We start from the raw sequence: 23,079 nt of genomic DNA, 5'->3' as shown, positions 1-23,079 counted from the left end.
GTATAAGGGCTGTCGATCAGTTTACCTTGGCGGTCCTGGCGAGTGATGGAGGGAGCTGGGTCACAAAGGGAAATGTAGTTAAGGTTGACTGATAGAAGCAGGTGCATAGAAAGAGGGAGGGCTGCAATAGAGGAGGAGTAGCAAGAGTAATGTTCAAAAAATATGCTTGTTATGCTAATGGCTGGTGGATATGCTGCGGCTGAGCGCTGAGCCTACGGCTGATGGATGGGACTCTGGAGGTCACCTCAGGTAGTGTCTGGTCAGGAATTGGCAAAGCACCCCGCTGAGCTATAATATCTGCTTACCTGAGCCGAAAAGAGAGAGCTGACCTCAGAATGGAAATTGCATTACGGACGTGGCTCTAACATGTGTGCGTAAAACAAGCCATGTGTGAGGAGATCTGTGTGGGAGCCAGCATGTGTGGGGAGGTTACAGGATTTGGGCGATATTGTTGGGTTATGAGGTGACTGAGAACAGCTGGGATTGATGGGGGGAAGCAGAAGGGGGGCATTTTTTGTGTGTGTGTGTGTGTTTGAAGGAGGTATGGTTAGGCAGGGGGGTTGAAATTCCTCCGTCCCCAATTGGATTTGTATGTTAGTGGCATGAATCTGGGTCAGGACACTGGGTCCGGCGCTTAGTATGCTGACCGTGTGAGGTCTGAACTCCGAGTCTGCTCATAGCCCTGAATGAACTCAGCATGTCTGCCCCACTGTCTCCTCTCCCCCTTCCTCTCTTTCACTCAGATGCTTTTTTTCATCTGTGTCTCCTTCCCCTCTTTCCCCTTCGTCTTCTCTCTGCGGCGAGAACCTTTTTTCTATCCCTTCCTCTGTGACTCTTGTCTTTTTTTTCTTTCCCTACCCAAGGCTTTTTTTTTTCTTCTTATTCATCTTTTCTCGCGCTCTCTTCTTTACTGTCAGTCACTCACGGCCTTCTCTTCTCTCCTCACTTGTTCTATTTCACACTCGCAGTCCTCCCCACAAAGTAGCCTTTTTATCACTCATTTCCCTCTTACCTCGCTCATTTCTCCTGCTCCTTTCATGTGCTTTTGAAATCCCCTTTTCATCTTTAGCACACTCTCCCTCTCTCTCCTCTTCCTCATACACACACACTCGCGCACACACACACACACACACACACACACACACACACACACACACACACACACACACACACACACACACACACACACACACACACACACACACACACACACACACACACACACACACACACACAGACACACTAACTCATTCAGTCATTCTTTTATTATCCCAAAACTAAAGTGATAAATGGCTCCCTTTCTTCTCTGTAAATGTCACTCTGTGAATTGTCTCTGCTCATTGATTGACTGGAGTAGAAAAATGGCCACACATGCACATGCACCCAACATGTGCACATGTGCATGACTGGTGCACACAGACTTGAAAGACAGAAGATGAAGAAGACAACGAAGAGAAACAAGGAAACAATCTACCATTAGAAGTGCAGCCTTGCTGGGAGTGTGGCAGTCTGGATTGACATCTGGACCTCACAGGTCCACTTTTCCCTCGTAGGACGATGCATCATCTGAAGAACTTTGTGCAGCGGGTTTATAATGAAGCATCAATTCTCAACAGGAATTGGCTTTCACAGGAGTGCTGGGAAGCTGGGGCTCAATAGGGGATCAATCACAGTTAAACAATCAGAGCTGGCAGGCTAGGCTGGTCCTTCCATTCTTTTCTTTCTAAAGTGACGTGACGCAGAATGCATAAGAGTTATTCCCAGTTATATTGTTTAGGTGCAGCTGATCCTCAAGTGCCACAAAAGTGCCAGTCAAAGGGATCAGACCCATTATTCAGACCAGACAGTGAACCATGTGTGTGTGTGTGTGTCTGTGTATGTGGGGGTTAATAATGCTCAGTCATTTTCTTAATGTCTCATTCACCCCGCCTTAGGCGCTAGAGCTTGACAAAGGTCAAGACTACTGGTGGTTACATGTCGTCTTCCCTTATTTCATCCTCTTCACTGCACAGCAAGGGGTGTGTGTGTGTGTGTGTGTGTGTATGTGTGTGTTGGGGGGGGGGGGGGGGGGAGTCCACAGCCACCCAGCAACGATGCTGCTGATCCCGTCTCCTCATTCTCAGCGCCAGGATAAAGAGATTTAATAGTGAGACAGTGGAGACAGGGGGCGGCTGGCTCAGTCAATGAAGAGGGGATGAAAATATTAAATTGATAGAGAGACGGAGATATAAAGACACTGAGAGGGAGGTAAGGAAAATGGCGAGAGAGAGAGAGAAGAGAGAGAAGAGAGAGCTAGAATAGTAGAGGGTAAATACGGCTTCCAAGCAGGACTGGAAGCCAGACTTGGCTGCACTTCAGCTACACTTTGCACACTTCAGCTCAAGTGTGTGTCCATTAGTGCACTCCCATTGCACTCAGAAAACCATGCACTCTTAGATGCAGTACGCATGCACGTAAATATCTTATATACAGTCATACATGCAAAGCCCCACAGACATGTGGCAGAATCGGTTTACAGTGCCTCTGCCCTTACACACATTTACCCCCCCAAAAAAAGCTACGCTGTCCCCAGCTCATTTTCACACGCACACACATATATTCCCAATCCCCCCACGAGCCACCAGATTGCTCCCTGTCAAAATAAATAATTAAATGTGCGCGAATGCAGCTTCCGAAAAAAGATCCCTCAATTAGTGCAAAATGGGTAAATGGCATGGCGTAGGGGCCGCTGGGGCGGGAGCGGTATTTCCAGAACACACATACACGCACAGTCTATTACATAAGGCAAGGCATGACCCAAGAAGGTTTTGCACAGTTGTGCAATGGTAATTTGCCCCCCCCCCCCCAACCCCCCACACTGTAGCAATCAGCTTAGTGAAGTCTTTTCTCAAATCCTTACAAGTGATCCATGCCCAAAGACTGGGCAGGGAGAGATCTGAATGAGTGACACGGATGTGCGAGAGGGGTAGCTGAAGGGATGCTGCTTGAGTCCAACTGTGTGTGTGTGTGTGTGTGTGCGTGTGCGTGTGTGTGTGCGTGTGCGTGTGCGTGTGCGTGTGCGTGTGTGTGTGTGTCTGTGTGAGATGAGGAGCTGCCTGTGTGTCTGAATGATGATTAGGAAATGTTGCAATTCATGCAAGATAATCTGTGTGTGTGTGTGTGTGTGTGTGTGTGTGTTTGAGAGAGAGAGAAAGAGATGCGGTGCTAAATGTTGACGCTCCTCTTATGAAAGGTGTCTGTACGTGTGGGTAGGATGAGGCTTGTGGGAAATGATGTGTGGTAAAGGTGCAACGTTACTCGGCTATGATGAGCGGGCGGCAACTGTAGGCTACAGCGGTGTTTAACATACCCATCGGGGGCTTCACATCCAATTTGACAATGAAGGTCAGTCATTACTTTGAAATGTTCACATCCTCTCTATTGGTAATAAAAAAGATGCATCATTGATTATTTGCATCACTGATGACGCTATGGATCACTGTATTCATAGATTAATTGTGTGGTGTTTCAAAAGCATATGTGCCCAATGGCAGCATTCAGAGACCAAAGAATCACCTTTAGTCCTACTCTTAGTCTGATTTGGAAAGAGGAAATGTGGTTGTAGTTACATGATAGAGGTTGGGAAATGCAGAAGTGTTTCTATGAAAAATAATCGAGCGTTTGTTGGTAATTGTTTCAGCACCAGATTGTCGGGTCAAGAGTAGAGTCCAGTAGGATTTCTCACTTAACAAAAGACTGAGTCTCCTGTGGCCTCATTTGCCATCTCGCTGTCACACTGTTCTGCATTTGCACGTGATCTGTCACATGCTCCTTTTGCAAATAGTCACTTGCCAATTTCATTTCTACGTCTGTGCCATCCACCCTTCAATCTTTCGGCGGTGCTGGAAGCAGGCCAGACTGTAGTGTTGTCATCAACAGGGGCTATACTGCTAAACCACACACACACACACACAACAGGTGTCAAAACTGAGCTTACAAATGTTTCACATGGGACAAATGTATTACAAAACGGGGCTAATCACTTGGTGATAAATGCTACGTCGGAGCAGCAAACAGATGGATCCCTGGAATGGGAAAATCACTGAGTAGGCTAACTAGGGGAGGTATTTGCACTTCTGCTAACACAGCTTACATTTAGAGGTGGTTCTGTGGTTAAATGCCAGTAAGGTTAATTATGGTGTTCAGCACGGGGCAAAGTAGCACAAATCACAGACCTGGATGGGTCAAGGTTGATCACAGGGATCCCTCTGACTGCAGCGGGTGACTCATGGAGTGGTCGACCAATGGCAGTTGGAGCGAAGCATATTGATGCAAAGTGTTCGACATATGGATGGACTGATGGGTGAATGCACAAATGAATAAACTGATGGAAGGAGTGAAGGCCTGGCACGAATGACTGCGAGGGATGAAACTCCTCTGTCTCGTATGTTTAGTGCAGCGATTGCACCTTGTTTGTGGTTAAGAGTTGCTCAACTAGCAGTGATGCTTTGTGCAGGGAAGAGAGCGGCTGAGAAAATGGGAGCAATGGGCTTAAATGGAAAGATGTGAGTAACGAGGGGAAGTGGGATAGATAAATGTGGAGCTGGGGAAATAAAAAGCGGCAACACACCATGCTTAAGTGAGGGGCAGGGCTTCAGAGATGCTGGGAGGGAGTCAGAAAAGGGGGATAAGATGGATGGAGGGAGAGTGACAGGGGGGTTAATGTCAGAGGAGGGGGTGATGGGGTCTCTGAGGTGTGACGATTGCGTGACTGAGAGGAAAGTGCACTGCTGTGTGTGTAATGTTCTCAAGACGGATATTAAGACGCGCTGCCCGCCTCACACAGTCTCTGCCCTTCTCTCCCCTTCTTTCCTTTGCTCCTCCATTCTGCTCCCTCTCCCGCCTCACTCGGTGTCCACTAATGATCCTTGCGTACTGCCACACTGCCAGGCTGAGTGATACCCACTGACAGTCTCAGTCAGGCAGAAATGCTACAGCCCCCTTCTAGGAGTGCTGTGAGACACACACACACACATACATACACACACACACACACACACAGAGAGAGAGAGACCATATGTACGTGCAACAACCTACGGGTGGTGCTCACATTCACACACTTATTGTAAATATGTCTCCATCCAGCTGCATCTGTGTTCAGGGATTTTAATGTGATGGATAGACATGGGCAATCAATGTAATTACAAGGTGCAGCTCGCTCATTTGGTGATGTTACCAGTCTTTAGTTTTGGCCCGTGAGCTTTAAGACAAATGAGATTGTAGCAGTTTGGGTTTTTTGTATAAAAGGGAGACTAAACAAAACATTTACATCTGTAATCATCTTTTTTTCCTTCAATTCAGATATACCGAACAGACTTCCAAGAGATATGCTGAGAGGATGGGTTTTGGATCAGAATAGACTTCAATAAATTTTGGTGAAGATCTGGATAAAGGAGCAGATTTGGGATCTTTGCTTTTGTTAAATTTTTGGTGTAGCTTTTTAACACTTCCTTTGTTTCTCAGGAAATTATGCATGCTTTTCTTTAAAATCAGTATGTTTTAGGGCCTACTATCTGTGAATATATACAGTTTATTGTGGATCCAAATAAATATCCAGATCCACCAGATTTAAATATGGTTTCATAGGGTGCAGTCTGACAAGTTATGGTTACTGTTTTATTTTGCATAAGGTTCAATTGAAGAAAAGAGACCTGTTGGCCTCAAGAGAGGTCTATGTGCCACTACTTCTAAATTCCTGCAGGTACATTGCCAGCATTAGCATTAGTAGTCATTGAACATAATGCACCTGTAATCCACATTATTTTGTGAATTTTAGACAACTTAATTAATAAAACAGTGATAAATGCTCCAGGACTCTGTTGACAGCAGTCAAATTGTGGATCTCTCTTGAACTCAACATCTTTAAGTACAACATGCATTATCACAGCAGTTTCTTCTCAAAAGCCAATTCCTCTCAGTGCCTGCAGTAGTTTCCCTCCATCAAGCCTGTCTTTAGTGGCGCTGCTGGTTGATGGTAGTCTTGTGGCCTGAGCAGAAATGCATGGAAGCATCAGAGTGAGGTGGCATTTGTAGGAAAGAATTTCATGTTATCTTGTAAAACTTTAGAGAATTATGGTAAACCTTCCTTTATAATTCACCTTTGTTAGATAATAAGGGAAGAGCAAAATGTTTTCCCTCTAAACATAAATTCAGACAAAGACAATAATGTTTTAAATTAAAAGTGGGTACATCGTGAACCTGGAGTAGCTACGGTAAAAAAAAATCTTACTGCTTTTCATTACATATGAAGTATTAATTTGGGTATTTTAATATCAGGGCAGTTTGGCAGCCAAATGTTGTGTCCTTGTGCAATCTAGCTGCCATCGCTAACGCAATTATAGCGGTGGCTGTTTAAGGTTTTATGAGTGTAAAATAAGGGAATGCTTTGCGATATCCACTCAATGATGGAGATAACATTTAAAACGAATACCTCCACCAAAGGCAAACACTCCTACGCCTTTGCACTTCTGAGACTAAAAGAAAAAATGAAGTAGTCTGATAAAATTAATGATTTATTGTTTCTTAAATTTACCGTCAATCACAAACACAGTTGAGAGCACAATCTCCCTGGTGGACAGAAAAATCACGTTGCACATCAATTCAACCTCATCCATACAGTATTGATAAAAAAAGCTCTCATATTTTCCAAAATTACATAAAATTTACATTTCTTGATGTTTCATTGTTATGACTGACATAACGTAACTCAGTATAAGCATCTTACAGATATGTTTGCACAGATAGAAGGAATTTTAAGTGGGAAATCTTTCTCCAATTATTTTTCATGCATTAAAAAAATTCACGACCACCTCTCTTCTCAGACCCAAAACATTCTCATGCTTTCTCACAGTAATCCAGCATTTCTCAAGTAGTGGGGCACGCCCCCCTAAGAGGGCGCGGTGCGATGCCAGGGGGTCGTGTGTGACCCTGGGGAGCATACTTTTTTTTTGCCATACTACAATAAAGTGTAATTGCACATCCACTACTGTAGTTGGCACTGGCGCTGTCACGGTCAGGTGTGTGCAGGGAGTAGTAGCTCGAGGAACTATGAAGAAGCGTCTGTGGCGCTGGGCTTCACTGTGACTACAGTGGGAGACGAGGAGAGGCCGGCGTGTTTACTGTGTCTAAAAATGCTGGCAGCAGACAGCATGAAGCCAAATAAATTAAGGCGGGACTTAAAGACATTACACCCCAATCAGACTTATCAACCGCTGGACTATTTCCAGTGACAACGTGCAGAATATTGCCAGAAATCATCCCGCTTTTTGAATGCTACTTCAGTTAACCAGTGAGCTCTTTTAGCATCATATAAGGTGTAGTACCAAACTGCTAAGTGAACCCCCACCAGAGGAGCAGAGGAGCTGAAGCATTAAGCAGGAACTTTAAGTTCAGTATCTTGCTTCAAACCTGAAAAGTTGTGCACTGCCTAAAAAAGCTCATTGTAGCCATTAATCCTGACTTCCTCATTGTGATAAAGAAAAAAAATAAAATCACCACAAATCACTTCATTCATTTTTGTTTTGTAGGTTAAGGTGTTTTATATATTGTGCTCCTCAGTTAATGTTACTGAACTGAGTATTTATTGATTTTATTGAATTTTATTTTTCAGTAATTAATGGTGCAATAAGTAGGTCAAATATGTTTACGGTTTAAACAAAGGTTTTTAATCTCAGGCAAATTGATGCACTTTAAACTTTTCAGTTATAGACTAAAAAATAATGTTGGTTATACACTCAATTGACCTATATTTCTTTTTTACTTTTTTATTGTCTTTAATGTTAATAAGGATACAATTTTATGCAGGGGTGTACTTAAATTTTTTTTATAGACATTTGTTGTTATATATAGGAGGAGAGTGGGGGGGGCACAAATTATTTTCTTCTTGCTAGGGGGGGCGCAACAGAAAATAATTGAGAACCATTGCCGTAATCCAACCGATCTTAGCAGAGGCCCCGACTGCACAGGAGAGGTTATGAATTAGGTCACAGAATCTCAATCCTCTAATTAGATGCTGGATGTCTATGTGTGTGTGTGTGTGTGTGTGTGTGTGTGTGTGTGTGTGTGTGTGTCTGCATATGCGTCTGTGCGTTGGGTGGTCTTAATCTGTATGTGGCCTTTATGGTAATGTTGATTCTCAGGAAGACATGGTAACCCACATTTGCGTTGCTCTCCACATGTTATCAAAGTGTTTCTGACGTCAGTGATTGCATTTATGATGATGAGGAAAAGAATGGCCAGATTTAGCTGTAGAAGATGCGTGTTTAACATTAACATAAACTCCGTTCTAGGAGCGCTTTGGCCTGTGTGCCCCTCCAGCAGATCAGGAATCAGGAAGGCTTCAGCCATCAGTGATTCATAACTCAGCTTCTCTGCGAAAGTAAATGATATTGAAGGTGAAAGAGCTCTTCTCCTCGCTCCTCAGAGCCCCACGGATTTGTTCCATCCTCTTCCCGAGATGTATCCAGGCGGGGGGTGAGAACAGACATAACCTCTGCCTCTGCGGTTTTAATGCCTACCCGTGCTTTTCTTTATTTCAGGATGTTTCTGTGCATAAACATGACTAAGAATGTGATGTGTTCATCAAAAACGTGCATGAGTCATTTTCAAGTTTTACACACAGATATGTGCTGCACGTCAGCTCAGTGGGGTGTGTGTAAAGGGTGAAGGGGTGAACGACTGGCATATGGCATCACAGAAATATTTTTGATGTTTGTGTTTATGTGAAGGCATGCATGAACCAGTGTGTGTGTCTGTATGTGTGTGTAAGATGGGGTAAGAGAAGAGTAACGCGGGACTTGTCCTAATTAAGTTTTCAGGAGGCTCTTAAAAGGTCATGGCACGCCTGTACACCCCTCACACCACCAACACCTCACCCCAATGAAATTTCTCTTTCCTCCTTCCCTCCCTTTCTCATCTCCCTTGCTTTCCATCCAGTCATCAGCCCCCCATCTGTGCGCATTAGCCATTCATGAACACACTCATTAGGGTGGGAGTTTGAAGCGATTGTGTTCACCAGTCTGCGGCTGGAGCGTGGCGATTAATATTTCAGCGTCTCCCGTCGAGGAGCTGAGAGCAAGTTTGGCCCTCTTAGACTAGAGAAAGAGGGAGAGAATGCTTCACCCCCTCTCCCCCAACACCTATACAAACCCTCCTCCTCCTACTTTACTCCTTCTCAGAGTTTCAACCACTTAGAGTATATTTCCCTCCTGTTTCGGACACATATTCTTGCCCACACACACACACACACACACAAACACAAACACAAACACACACACACACACACACACACACACACACACACACACACACACACACACACACACACACACACACACACACACACACACACACACACACACACACACACACACACACACACACATAACTTAACTCAAACTGACTTAATTGGGATCTTTTTGTTTCAGGAAATTGAAGATGGGGGGGGGGGTGTAAACCCTTACTTTTCATTTCTCAACTCCTCGGGCCCCTCACTTGGTCTGAAGTGTCTTTCTCTCGCTAACCTTCATTTTCTCGCTCTATGAGCTCACATTGAATTGAACTACCCTGGGTGGGGGGTCGGCGTGGGTAAGGCGGGTGGGCATTCTTAACTCTACGTAATCAGAGCGAGTTGATTTAGATCAAATCGGTACTGTCTATTCTTTATACGGTCTGATGGTACATAGAATTAATGGCATCCCAGAGCATCATGGGTTTTTAGGTTGTGAATAATCAAAAGCGACTAAATGCAAAAGGACATGCTTGATTCACAACATCCCAACATGGATGAATTTTGAAACCGTCCATTTAGATTGAAACTTTTGAGCACAGAAACTCCATAATTCTGAAAAAAGAAAGACTTAAAAATTCAGCATTCATACAGTAATTTGGATTTTTTTTTAAAGTGCAGCTGGTTCTCAATTTTTTACACATGTAATTGTCATGTCATTGTGGATTCTGATGGGACTCTAGTCTTTAAGCTGGTTCTGGAAACAGAAAGCAGCACACACTGATACTAGCATTTCTAAATGGCCTGAACGTGTCCAATTAAAGTTTTTTGTTTGGTCACATTCTTATGCAATAAGTCATCTATTCTAATATGGCAAATTTAAAAACCCATTGTCTTTGTTTTGTCCTTCCATCCAAATCACAGTCAGCTTCTCTGAGTGAAGATGCAGCCTTTCCTTTCAAGTAGATAAAGCTGAAACGGATGACTGTTAATGGTGCTGAGGCCAATGTGCTGCCACATTAAGATGACTGACAAGGTTTCTTTGTGCAATCGGTTATTTACAATAAAATGTGAAATGAATGCAAAACAAGAATACGAAAATAGAATACATTTTCTGACACAACATATTACTAAGCAAAAATTCATATTAACCTCAACATCATTTGCTTTTGTGTGAAATAAAGATTCGGGATGAGAGCATATTACTGGTAGAACATGTTGCTCCAGGCCTATACTTTTAAGTTTGTCCATATATTGATATTTTTACGTGTGTTGCAAACTTTTGCAAATCAATCTGAATTGAATTTGCAATAAATTGTGTGGAAAAAAAATAAAAAAATTCCACAGCATGTTTTACAAGTAGCCAGAAATAAATTATCTCGCTAAACATTTGAAATTACCTTACAGATCACACAAGTCACAATCACTTACTTTATTGTGTGGATACGTTGTGCACAGAGGAAGCTTTTGAACCATATTTTACTGTGGTGGGGCTGTGCTGTTCTGTAGTTTGATGGATCGAGGCTGTAGCTGAAGGTCAAGGTTGGCTTGGAGGTGGAGGTTACAAAGAGAAATGCCTCTATACAGCCTTTAACTACCTAAGCTCCTGTTATTCACATCCCTACCACTCTTCCAAGCGGGCCCCTACATTCAAGATTCTCTACGATTCTCCTTTGTTCCACCATCCTCTTTTGGTTCTTCACCCACCTCTGCCCTCTCAACCCCTCCCCTGCGCATACACTCCCCCTCTCCAATTCCCTGCTTTTCATTCAAAGCATGCCATTCTTTATCTTCTTCTTCATATAGGTGTGCAAATAAGTGGGAGTCTGTGGGCTGTGCGTGAGTAAGTGGAAGTCTGCAGGCTGAAGTGTTGCATGTGGGTAGGCATTCATGGGGAGCCGTGGCTGGTGCGGTGCGCACTGATGGCTAATGAAGTTCCTCTGCACCTCATAGCCCTATTAAACTGCTGCCCCCTACCTCTACCCACTTCACCCCACCACCACCAACCACCTCTCGCCTTGTTTCTCCCTGAGGGAGAGAGTTGGCAGGGAGTGAGCTGGCTGCTATGGCAACAACAAGGAACCCTCCCTCTCCCACAGGTCTCCTTAGCAACTGGTAGCTTGGCATTGCGGTAATGAGTGTGCCCGGTGTGCCAGGCTTTGTGTCATGTTGGCATGTGTGTGCAATGTATGCGTGTGAGAGGGTGAGTGAGCATCCACGTGTGGGTTTGTGTGTTTGACAGTGTACTCTATGTGTAGATGCTTTGTATAGTTTGCCAATTTAGGTGAGAGTTAAAATGTGTGATGACAAAGAGATGTGGAGCAACTGTTTGGTTCTGGTCCCAAAAAATTGCGAGGCCTGTTTATTAAAATGCAGCCAACACTGGCACATAACCGACTCCGCTTATCTGTTCCCTCTGTGTGTGTGTGTGTGTGTGTGTGTGTGTGTGTGTGTGTGTGTGTGTGTGTGTGTGTGTGTGTGTGTGTGCGTGCTTGTGTGTTCTGCAGATGTGTGGCTGCATTTCTTTGTATTTGCGCATAATCTTTTTTTCTTCACTGTGATTGCGGCCATTTTTCTGTCTACTGTAAAATTGAAGCAATTAAAGGGATGATCAGATGAATTTTGCATGCCGAGTGCATGGCTGCCTGTGACTTTCCTTCTGTGCTGAAATTAAATTAAATGCTGAGAATGATGTTTATTAAAGTGTGATCAGAGGTGTGCAGTGACCTTTAGAATGTGGGAAATGAGATTCTCATTGTTATGAATGAGATTATGTGGAGGCAGAGTGAAAAAAGGCCGGGCCTGCATTGATTCCATTGTTCGCTGACAGTTTCTTTGAATAGAGCAGAGGGAGGTTTCAATATAATCAAATCCACACTGTGCCTGTTGCCTATTAAATGGACTGATATACAAATAGAGACACACAGGCACGCACATAAATGCAGATTGACTCGTGCAAGTTTTTGCACGCACTTATATCTTGCCGATCTTATAAAAAGAGCTGTAAAAGCCTCTCCAGAAACGTGTTGGTCTTTAACAAAAGCATGGCAAGCCCAGTGGAAAATGTTAGTTTGCTCCCTAGACGAGGTGTGAAGTGCGAGCAGGCGGCCGGCCCCACAGGTGGCCCAGCCCAAACACCTGTTGTGTGAATTCTCTGTGGGTGGGCATGAGCTCTGCCTACCTTGCAGGTCCCAGTGGAAAAACCACACCCGTGCTGTATCGTGACATGCTGTAATTAATGTTCACATATACCCATTCTTGAGGCAGCCCCGCTTTGTGCGTGGGTGTCAGGCATGTTGCCCATATTGTGTGCCTCTTGTGCCCACCGGAAACACTCAGCTGTCCCTGGCAACAGGCGGGTGGTTTTTCCGAACCCCTATCCGGGTCTCAGATGCTCCGCTAATCTGTCAGTTTCTATTTTTACCCACCGAGGCTGCGGCAACCCTTCTATATCCCAAACCCCGATGCCAACTCTTCCCCTGGCGCCAGGGTGGGCACGGCTGATGAGTCGCCAGTCACTGGATGCAATTAGTGCACAATCAGGCAGGAATCCCCTCCCAACTCCATTGCAGTCCTCTCCACAGCACTTTCTCATCTTAGGCTATAGAGACACTACTACGCACTTACTTTCCATTTTAAGCCTTTTTATAAATGGTACTCCTGCAGTGTTGTGGAATAATAGGGTCGGATACAGAGCACCTTTCACAGTCCTCGAATCACTCTACTGTGCAAACTCGGTCTATTCAAGTGCAATGGCAGCCATGGGAATGCACGTTTGAATTGCACCTGTTCAGATTTGGTATTGAGATTAAGTGAAAGTTCTGTTCTTAATAGGACAGCCATTGGTGTGAAGTTCTGGAGTTACTCAGTCCCATTTAAACCTTTTCTGTAATGAACCCATATGAAATGAAATCCTTAGATCCTTGCTTTTTTCCCCCTCAAATAAATCACATTTAATCATCAAGAATTTGCATATTCTGTTAGTCCACATAGAGCTCATAGTCATACACTGAGATAAATGCAATTCCTAATCCCAGGTTTCTTTCCCAACAAGGGCTGCGATGTGCATTGCATGCCAATGCAGTCGTGACCAATGCTGTGGAGGCGATGATGGCATGTGGCAGAGAAGTAACTGTTTTTCACCTCCTAATAAAAGAGACTCCTTTTTAATCTTTTCAATTTGATTGCATTCCAAAAACAGGCCTGGGTGCCCATCTGTCTCTCTTAAAGAAGCCTCCTAAAGGGATTTTAATCATCTGACTGTGGGCTTCTCAGGCAAATAGCTAAATCTCTCTCGTTCTCTCCTGGTCTCTCCTACACACATACACTCACAAATATTTCCAATTTTCTTTTTCGTACTCACTGTCATAGTCTCACTTGTCTTCTCTCACTCTCTGATACACCATATCATCCCAGCTCCATTGTGTCATATCTTTGCAACCATTAGGCCCCTTCAGTCCCTCTTCAAGTCCCCCTCAGACACATAAAAATCCCCCTACCCTGTCCCTATTAATCCACATTGCTCTAAATTCTTTATTTCCCTTCAAAGGGACAACGCGAGCCGTGACATCAATCATGGAAAGCGAATATTTAGCCGGCGCTAATTTCCACCAATAGCCTGGAGACAGGCTTAGCTGACAAAACTCATTCCTGTGCTGAACAAAACTGCTTGTGTTGAAACCTCCCCTCCCCCTGATCCCTCCTGCCTTCTACACGGGCAAAAACAGCATCACAATAAACACAGTTAGTGCTTCTGTTACTCCCCTTTGATTTAGGCTTATCAAATGAATGCGTTCCATAGAGGGGTACCCTTTGACAATGCATAATGGTTCCATTCTGCATTTAATGGTTTGGTAATACCAGTCGAGTGTGGCAAACGGCTTTACCCGGTGCCACTTTAAGAACAGCTGCTGTGTTCTTAGCTGGGCAAGCGCACCATGCTGCTTCACCCTTGAGGTTGTTTGAATCGGGTGAGTGGTTTCTTTTTGCTGGTTCCCAGACCCCACTCGCAATCCTTAGTTCCTCACTCACTTCTGTTTGAATGAGTGCACATTCACCACAAGATGCGTCCCGTAAACCGTTTGACCTGTTTCCTTACCCCTCTGTGTGTGAGCTTGTGTGTGGGTGTGTGAGCGGGAAAAAAAAAGAAAAAAAAGAACCCTGAGTGGGTTCTGATGGAAGACTAAGGGAGGAGGATGGGGTGAATAGGGGGCATTTTGAGGGCACCTCTTTGTGTGGCTTGGAGGGGCCCCTTGCGGTACCTCTCAAGTCCCGCCCCTTAACCCCAAGCCATCCCATCTCCTGCTATAACCCCCAGCACAGCTGCTTCCATGTCACTGAGTAAGGGTATCCCATGAACTAAAGGGTCCAAAAAAACAACCCCTACCTCCACACTACTATCTCCTCCCCATGCTAATATGTGAATGACATCTTGGGATGTTTTGGGCACTAGGCCAATTTGAGCATCATTGAACTCATAAGCCCGTAGTGGGTAGATATAGTGGTGAGAACGTTAGGGATATGGTTTATCGAGCACTGATATTGGCCTCATAATACAAGGAGATTGTGATGTTAGTCAGACCTTGATGTGGACTAAGCCTTGGCATTGGCAGCCATTAAATGTCTTTGATTTGACACGAAACAGACTTCTTCAGTGCCTGAATGAAATGACTGATTTCGTAAGATTCTCAAGGGTGATCTGAATGGTCCTTAAAAGGGTTTCCGTGCTTAGTCCGCCATTTGTAAACAGGGTCAACATGTCACTTGATTTAAACAGAGTCCAAGGTTTTAATCTGATGACAAAGAGAAATTACTGGTATCTGTTGTCTATCAGCTAACTGGATTTTTCTACCTTAATAAGAGGTGAAACCAAGCTGATTATTATCTTGCAACCAAGAGAACCCTGTTCACCTTAATTGACTTTGATTGGTGCATAAAGTAGTAAGCTTTATCCTCTTATATGTTATAGCCAAATTAACCCCTCTCAGTCTTTTGTTGTGCTTGTAGAGTGCAGACAAGAGTGGATGTACCTGATAACATAACAAAGGAGTCGCACCACCACTTATGACTCCGTCTGTTCGTGTTAGCATTATGAGGCCAGGCAGGCATTGCATCTCTGCATAAGACCAGCCATTGGTGCATTCATTATTTAGAAGCTTTTCCACAAGGCCTATTGTATTAAAGGGGTATGATTTGAATAGGAAGCAGCTTCCTGGACCCAGTCCTGTGATGTGTGTTCCTCTCTGTCATTGTATGTTTCAGCGAACTTCATACGTCTACCTCAACAAGCCAGGGGGCTGAAAAAGAATTTCCATTTTATGAATATTTAATACATAATAAAGTTTTCAATTTTATTCTACTCAACCCCTAGGGCTAAAAATGTGGTAAAGCCAGCCCTCAAGGACAGAACTGAGTAAAGGAGGTTGATTTGATGGAGGCATCAAGGACTGCTTAATATCAGATCACTGCCTCAGAAATCATTTTCTAAAATGCACATGTAAAACCATTAGGAATATTTTAACAGTACATTCTGTAAGAATTTTATATTTGCCCTGTTTCACATATCCCAGAATTCTTTTATGATGTATTACTATTGGATCATAGCATATCTGGACTGCCTGCTGTGTCCACGGTGACCTGGCATGGCTTTATGTGAGACACCCAGCTGGGAGTGCCCCCGAATCAACTTGGGATTAGCCCAGGATTGTCTGGGATTACTCGGGGATGGAAGGGGATTAGCAGTGACTGCTTGTTTCAGGGGCGTGAGGGCCAAAGGCTGGCCAAATTGCCCCTGAGTCAGAGTCAGGGAACAGGAGGTGGACAAAACCACACCCACAGTGAAACCACCTGAAACCTGAGTTATTCCTGGTTTCTAAAGCACATGCAGACGCACACAAGCAGGACGACAGAAATATATATATGTTGGAAAACTGCGCAACAGAAAGCTAGCAGTGAGTGATGATGGTGCTATGGCTGTCCTCTGTCTGAAATCTCTCAAATCTCTCTAGCAGGTGGATTCATCAGATAAAGAGGGTTTGGGATGATGACAAATCCCTACAAGTTCAATGGGGCTGCTCTTCCCTCATACAGGGATAAATCGCAATTTAAATCAGACAGGTCACCCAGAGTTGCAACATGAAGTGGATCAGCTCTCTGAAAGATGTCCCATTTTCCACTGGCCATAGTGGAATGGCATGGAAGCTTACATATGCTTTAATTCAGACGTGAACAGGACTTGTTAGGGATTGAGTGATATGATAGGTGGATGATCTAGCCAGGGTGAGACACAGAGTTGGCATGGTGCGTAGAGAAGCTGTCAGAAGTAGGGAGCGGGCATCCCCTGCAGACCTGCACCGCAGAGATGAAAGGCTGTTTAGTGTTGGAGCAACAGCATCAAACAACCGCCTCCTATTGCATCCTTTTCCCCATCCCCCACTCTCCCTCCATTTCTCTCTCTCTCTTTCTCTCTCACTCTCTTGACTCTCACCACAATATGATATAGTTCTGCTGTTGCACGTTTACCCGGTTGCCATGGCTACCCAATGCCGGAGGTGTCACAGCGAGATAACCCAAGGAGGCATTCACAGATCACCTGAATTCAGTTTGCCTTCAATTTATGTATTCTCGCCGCAATTTGATTTGTTTCTCTGCCGTGCAGTTCAGTGTGAATACAAATAATCTGCAATGTAATGGAGACGGTGGAAGTGTGAGCACCCCTCAATCTGAAACAATCTATTGTACCAGTATATTCCTTAACCACAGGAGGTGCTTTTGATTTTATGTTTTTCTGCTTGAGCATCAAAATGCCTCACGCACAGCAAAGTAGCAGTGCAAAAACAGACTCACACATCAGATCTTGTACATCAGAAAAGCTCAGCTTTCAGCAGCCCTTGAGATGTAAATGATACAAAACATTATAAAAACTATAACCTAAGAATTACAGAGTCAGTGACTGCAGAGGATAATGGGGAAGTAATTTGTGGTGTGCCGTATATTTGAAGGCAAGAAGATTGAATGCAGGACTGAAAAATATTTCTTATTTGTGAAGAACCGTGTGAATCAACAAAAACAAATTCGCGGCACAAATTGTGACTAAAGTGGAGATTGTGATAAAGACAGAACAAGGCATGGAGAGGGAGATAGGCGGTGAAGGTAGATGTCGGAGGGTGGGATACATCCATTAGCCTTCCTTGCTCCTGGCTCAATCTTGTCATACATACCCCCTATTCAAGCTACGAGAGCAAAACAGACAGGACTGGAACTAAGCCAGACTGGCACCAACTTCAAACATACACTCCGTCCAACAACAGCAGCTTACATCAGCCTGGCTGAAAGGAGTTGGTAGAGAAGGACAGACAAATTGATCAAATTGAAAGTGGGAGGATTGATGAATATAAGAAGAGTCTCTCAAACCCGAGTCTCAGGTGTTTTCAGAGTAGTTGAAGCTTGCAGGGTCTTTCTCTCCATCAACTGTAGTTGATGGAGAGAAAGTCTTCTCACTTCAGTTTCCAGTGATTATATAGAGTTTGTGTTTAGGGGTGTATGTACTACTTTTAAGTTTTGTATATCTAATAATAGACACAGACTCAACCTGACAATTTGGTATATATTTTATATGACTACAAATACAGTGCACCCTTGCGCATTCGTACACATCAATGCTCGTGACTTCACCTCATCGCGGATTTTTGGAAGTTAGTCACATGATACCGTAAGCTCGTCGTATTGGCTGGCGGCATCCGGAAGTGCATTAAGTTCGGTGAGTCTCGGACTTATGTGAGACACAAAAATGCTTTAAACAGTCGATAAGTGTGTGGGAAAAGGTAATACAGATACGTTGGTTCAATATCAATATGGGGAGGGTTCATAAACGTTTAAATTACTGTAAATAATAAGATAAATAGTTCGATGATCTATTGAGGAATTTGTTAATCGCGTGTGGTTCCTAGAACACATTACCTACGAGGAACGAGGGCGTACTATGGTGCAGTTTTGACATTGATATTGCAATTTTTGTTTGATTGCATTGCATTTGATTATAACCTTGGATTTCAATGATTTTTATTTTCATCTGGAAGTTGTGTAAAAATTATATTTATTGTGTCGTCAATTTAACTTCATCGCCTGTTGTGTGTCTCTTGTCTCCCCACAGAACTCCATCCGGCACAACCTCTCCCTCCACACACGTTTCATCAGGGTGCAGAATGAGGGGACAGGGAAGAGTTCTTGGTGGATGCTGAACCCAGACGGAGGGAAAATGGGCAAGGCTCCCCGTCGGCGAGCAGTCTCCATGGACAACAGCACCAAATACCTGAAAAGTAAAGGCCGCATCAGAGGGAAGAGAGTTGGTCGCCCTGGGATAGGAGCAAGATCTGCCGCAGTGGGACTTCAGGGCTCTCCTGACCATTGCAGTCCCCCACAGAAAGGCCTACCAGGGTCTGGAGGTGTGTCTGGTACAGAGGGAGAGTTTGATGCTTGGACAGACCTCCATTCCAGAGCTAGTTCTTCTGCTTCTACCTTGAGTGGACGTCTGTCGCCTATCCTCGCAGAAGGTGAGCAAGAGGAACCAGAGGAAAGTGGTCTGTCCTGTTCCACCTCCCCCCACCTCTATCCATCACCGACCAGTGCCCGCTCTCCATCCATGGGGGCAGGGAATCGCTGTCCTCCCTTGGAGCAGCTGCCTCAGCTGGCTAACCTAACAGGAGCCATCAGTCTGGATGAGCAACTGATAGAGGATAGTTATCATCACCATCATCCATCTCAGCAGCAACATCAGCAGCATCCGGCTGTCAGCAGCAGACATAAGCAGCAAACCCCCGTCTATCATTACAGTTCTGGAGTGAAGGGTCAGAGCCTCTATGGTGCAGGTGTCTTTGGTGCAACAGGCATGGGGATGTTGTGTCACCATTCACCCATGCAGACCATTCAGGAGAACAAGCCAGCCAGTTTTTCTGGAACAATGCGGGCATATTCCAGCACCAATGCTCTCCAGAGTTTGCTAACAGGTGGTCCAGCTGGACAGCAGTACTGTTCCAAAGACATGATACTAGGCCAGGAGAGAGAAAGCCATCCTATGATGTGTCAGGCTAGCAACGGAGTTGGCTCCAACCATCACAGCCACCACCCTGGCCACCGCAATGGTCACAATCACAACCACAGCCACAATGGACATCTGAGTCACAGTTCGCCTCATAGCCATAACAGAACTCACAATCATACTCATAGTCACAACAACATAACCAATCACAACCACAGCTCACCTCACAGCCTCTCTCACAACGGCCACAACCTCAGTCAGAGTCATAACCACACATCACCCCGGGCTGTGGCCCTGACCCCACACAGCAACAGCAATCAGCTGCAACCCTACAACCACAAAACACCCTACCTGTACAGCCCACCATCACATGCTCATCTCCCAGCCTCCACCACTCTCCCCCCAAACCCAGCAGGTATGCTTGGCATGCCCCAGGACTCTTGCCATGTGGCCGCTGCACCACACCCTCGTCACAACCATTACCCAGACCCACAACACCAAGGCATGACTAATGGACCATACCACCATGGCCAAGGGATGGGGAATGGTAGTGTTGGTAGCAACTACCATGGCTATCACCAACCTCACCCCCATGAGAGATTACCAGCGGACTTGGACATTGACATGTTCCATGGTAGTTTGGATTGTGATGTTGAGTCCATCCTCCTCCATGACATTATGGACTCTGGTGAGGAGATGGACTTCAACTTTGACTGTTCCTTAGCCCAGGGAGTGGGCATCGGCATGGGTATGGGCATGGGTGTGACCATGGGCATGGGGATGGGAATGGGTGGTCTGGCCGGTCCCCAGCAGACCCATAGCAACCAGAGCTGGGTGCCTGGCTGATAATGGGACAGCACATCGTACCTTTTGAAAAAAACTGCCCTACCCATGAAGCACTGTGCTTGAATGAGACATTCTTGACTTGACACAGAGACTACAGGACCAACACTCCCATTTCTCTTTGTTGTCTCAACAATTCTTGTGTCACCCTATCGTCTTTCTGACCCCCCACCTTTATCCCCCCACCACCCCAGAGAGATCTACATTATGTCACATTAGGTTTTTCTTCATATCAACTATACTGTGATGACAATCTCTCAACTGTGCTTGCTCAACATCACTTCTCGTCTACCATAAGAACTGAACTGTTAATGCACTTTATTGCAAGTGGGTCACATCTTGCAGTGTCACTCAGTCACAGAGCAGCTCAAGCAGAGCTTGGCATGTTTCGTAATGTGGCTGCAGTTTTTGACGGCAACAAATGAGGAAATTAAAAGCTTCGTTGATAAAGTGTCAAATTTTGGCATTGAATTAAAATTACACTACTTTTCCTATTTGCTGTCATTATTAATGTTGGGGACAGCATATTATTTTTGCAAAAAATCCTTCTATGTGGATAAAAAAAAATCCTTTTTAAATTTGATGTTAGCTCAAAATCAGATATGGCCTTTTGCTCATCTTGTTTAAAATGAAAATATAATATAATTAAATTCAACCCAAATTTGACACTGCTTTGGATGAAATTCTACAATATATTTAAATAGAGCTCTGAGCTACAAGCAGTTTTAATGATAAAGACATTCAGATTCCCATCAGCTCCAATTAATTATCTTACATCAGCAGTTCTGTTATTCACAGCTTAATGCATTTAGTCCTTGGTGCTTTGACTTTTCTCTTGGATATAATATTCTTTTAATGCCCTTTTGCCATTGATTAGAGAATATTGTCACTACATCGTCAAATGGATTCTATCATTAGTGGCTAGCAAGCAATTTGGTGAATTAATGTCACATCACCTTGTCTCACCTGGGGTTCTCATGGCTGTTTCTCTTCCCCACCTTCTCTCTCTATCTCTTTCTCTCTCCGCCTGCCAGTGGAGACAAAGTGACCATTCCTCACACTGAGCCATTAATGTGGCTTGATTGAAATTCAGCATCTTGCTTTTAATCTCCAAAGTGATGCGGCAGTGATGCACCATTATTGAGAATGTAGCGCAATGTCCTCCCTTCCCTCACCCCAGCCATCTGAGCCACACTGTCCTCACCAACGTAATGTGCCAAGTAAGTGAGACAAAACTGTGATTAACGCCAAGTCACTCTGTCTGCTCCGAGAGAGGCCACTGTCACTGTCCCCTTGCTTGCTTACAGAGGGTACAAAAAGGAAAATGTGGAGACAAAGATAGAACAGTCTGTTGTTACAGTGGGATGAATTGTGTGCCTCAGTTTTCATGCTCTTTGGGTGTGTATTTCTGAAAACAGGTAGGGTGTTCGTATTGTAAATCATGTCCATTTTCTGTTTTCTTTTCTCATTTTTTCAGTGCTTAAATACCCCGAGCCTCAAATTCTCAAATAGGTGCAAAAGGAGAGATTAAAGGAGAAAACAATCAGCCAATTTCGGTGGCACGAGTCTATGTCAAACACGGGGTGTGACTCCTCACAGCCATCCACGCATCCACACAGCCACTTTTTGTGTGTTTTTTATGTTGTCTTGTAGTTGTTGTTGTATTGTTGAAATTCTAAGGACCAACAAGGACAGCACTGAATCATCCATATTGCAAGGATGGAATTTAATGGTGAAATTATGTTGGTTGTGCTGTATGATATGACCTTCCTATGTTCCAATACCGTGTGCACCCCTCCCACATGTGCTCTACTCAACTGTCTCTGTGTTTGTGAGTGGGGAAGGCTGACGCTTGTGTCTCACTGGCCTTGAGGAGAGAAAAAAAGAGGACACCCCCATTCTATAGCGCTCTCAAAGAGATTTTGCCTGGTTTATACCATGTACGGCACACAAAGGAGGGGTGAGGGTGAGAATTTGGGTTATTATTGCAGCCAAAGGTCAAGCATGGCACAGACTATCAGACCTGCTATTAAGGTAAATATTTTTATTTCAGGGCCTTTAGCCACGCTGATTCTAGTTGATCTTTGTGGAAAATGCGTGGATTTTTTAAGCAAACGGGCCTCACAAGGCAGTAATCTTATAATTTACGTTTCAAACATTAAGCAGTGCCCTGCTATTGGATAGAAAGTTATATATGATGTCTAATTTTACAATATTTATTTATGAAAGAGATCTGTCTTTCTCACTCCTAAATGTGGTAGTTGTTGGAGTAAACTCCTTTCCCCTTCCTCTTTTTTTCTCTGTTTTTTAAGATGTCATTTTCCCTTTGCCCCTTTTATCGACTTTTATTTTGTACAAAAACTATATATTAAGAATATTGTATAATAGTTTTTAAAATCTCAAAATAATATTAACAGTTTTGTTGTCCATTTCTTTTCTAAGAGAATGTATCTCATCATCTGGTGACTGTTAAATAAATTAAGTTAAAAGAAAGTGCATCTCTGTCATTGCAGTTGTGTGAATACTACTACAGTGGTACCTCTACTTACGAAATTAATTGGTTCCGGAAGAAATTACGTAAGTAGAAAATTACGTAAGTAGAGACGCGTTTTCCATGCAAATGCCCCAATCCGTTCCAAGCCCACAAAAATTCCGACATAAATATTTTATAAAGCATAAAAATGCATCCAACATGTAACAAATACATGTTACGATTAGATTATTACACAATAAATGAGAGTTGTGCATAACGTAAAAACAAAGAATAGAATAAAGAATAATAATGATGGTCATTTACCTTTTAACATCTGTTCCCATTGTTTTTTGCCCTCTTTGGTTCATGCGCTCCTATCTCACGGTGCCGAACAAGAGTGAATTCCAGTCCTTTTGAACTTCTTCAACCACCCACGGGATGCCTTAAACTCCTTAAACTTCC

The 23,079-nt window shown here is 44.0% G+C and overlaps 1 protein-coding gene across 2 annotated transcripts in view; it reads left to right on the top strand.

Moving 5' to 3' along the window:
• The window catches only part of LOC137601561 (forkhead box protein O6-like), a 32,432-nt gene extending 9,899 nt beyond the window's left edge, over nt 1-22,533 (top strand). Inside the window, exons 2-3 of one of the 2 annotated variants that reach the window (XR_011037068.1) lie at nt 18,417-21,364; nt 21,622-22,533. Coding sequence is in view for 1 of the 2 variants with exons in the window: in XM_068323798.1 (XP_068179899.1) it covers nt 18,417-20,147 (1,731 nt within the window). In the remaining variant the exon portion in view is untranslated. Of the gene's footprint in view, nt 1-18,416 lie in introns of both variants that reach the window. The other variant, XM_068323798.1, reaches the window with a different exon arrangement.
• The last annotated feature ends 546 nt before the right edge of the window (nt 22,534-23,079 follow it).

The sequence above is a fragment of the Antennarius striatus genome, chromosome 9 (assembly GCF_040054535.1).
Source record: "Antennarius striatus isolate MH-2024 chromosome 9, ASM4005453v1, whole genome shotgun sequence".
Lineage (NCBI taxonomy): Eukaryota > Metazoa > Chordata > Actinopteri > Lophiiformes > Antennariidae > Antennarius > Antennarius striatus.
This window is presented reverse-complemented; position numbering and strand designations above follow the sequence as displayed.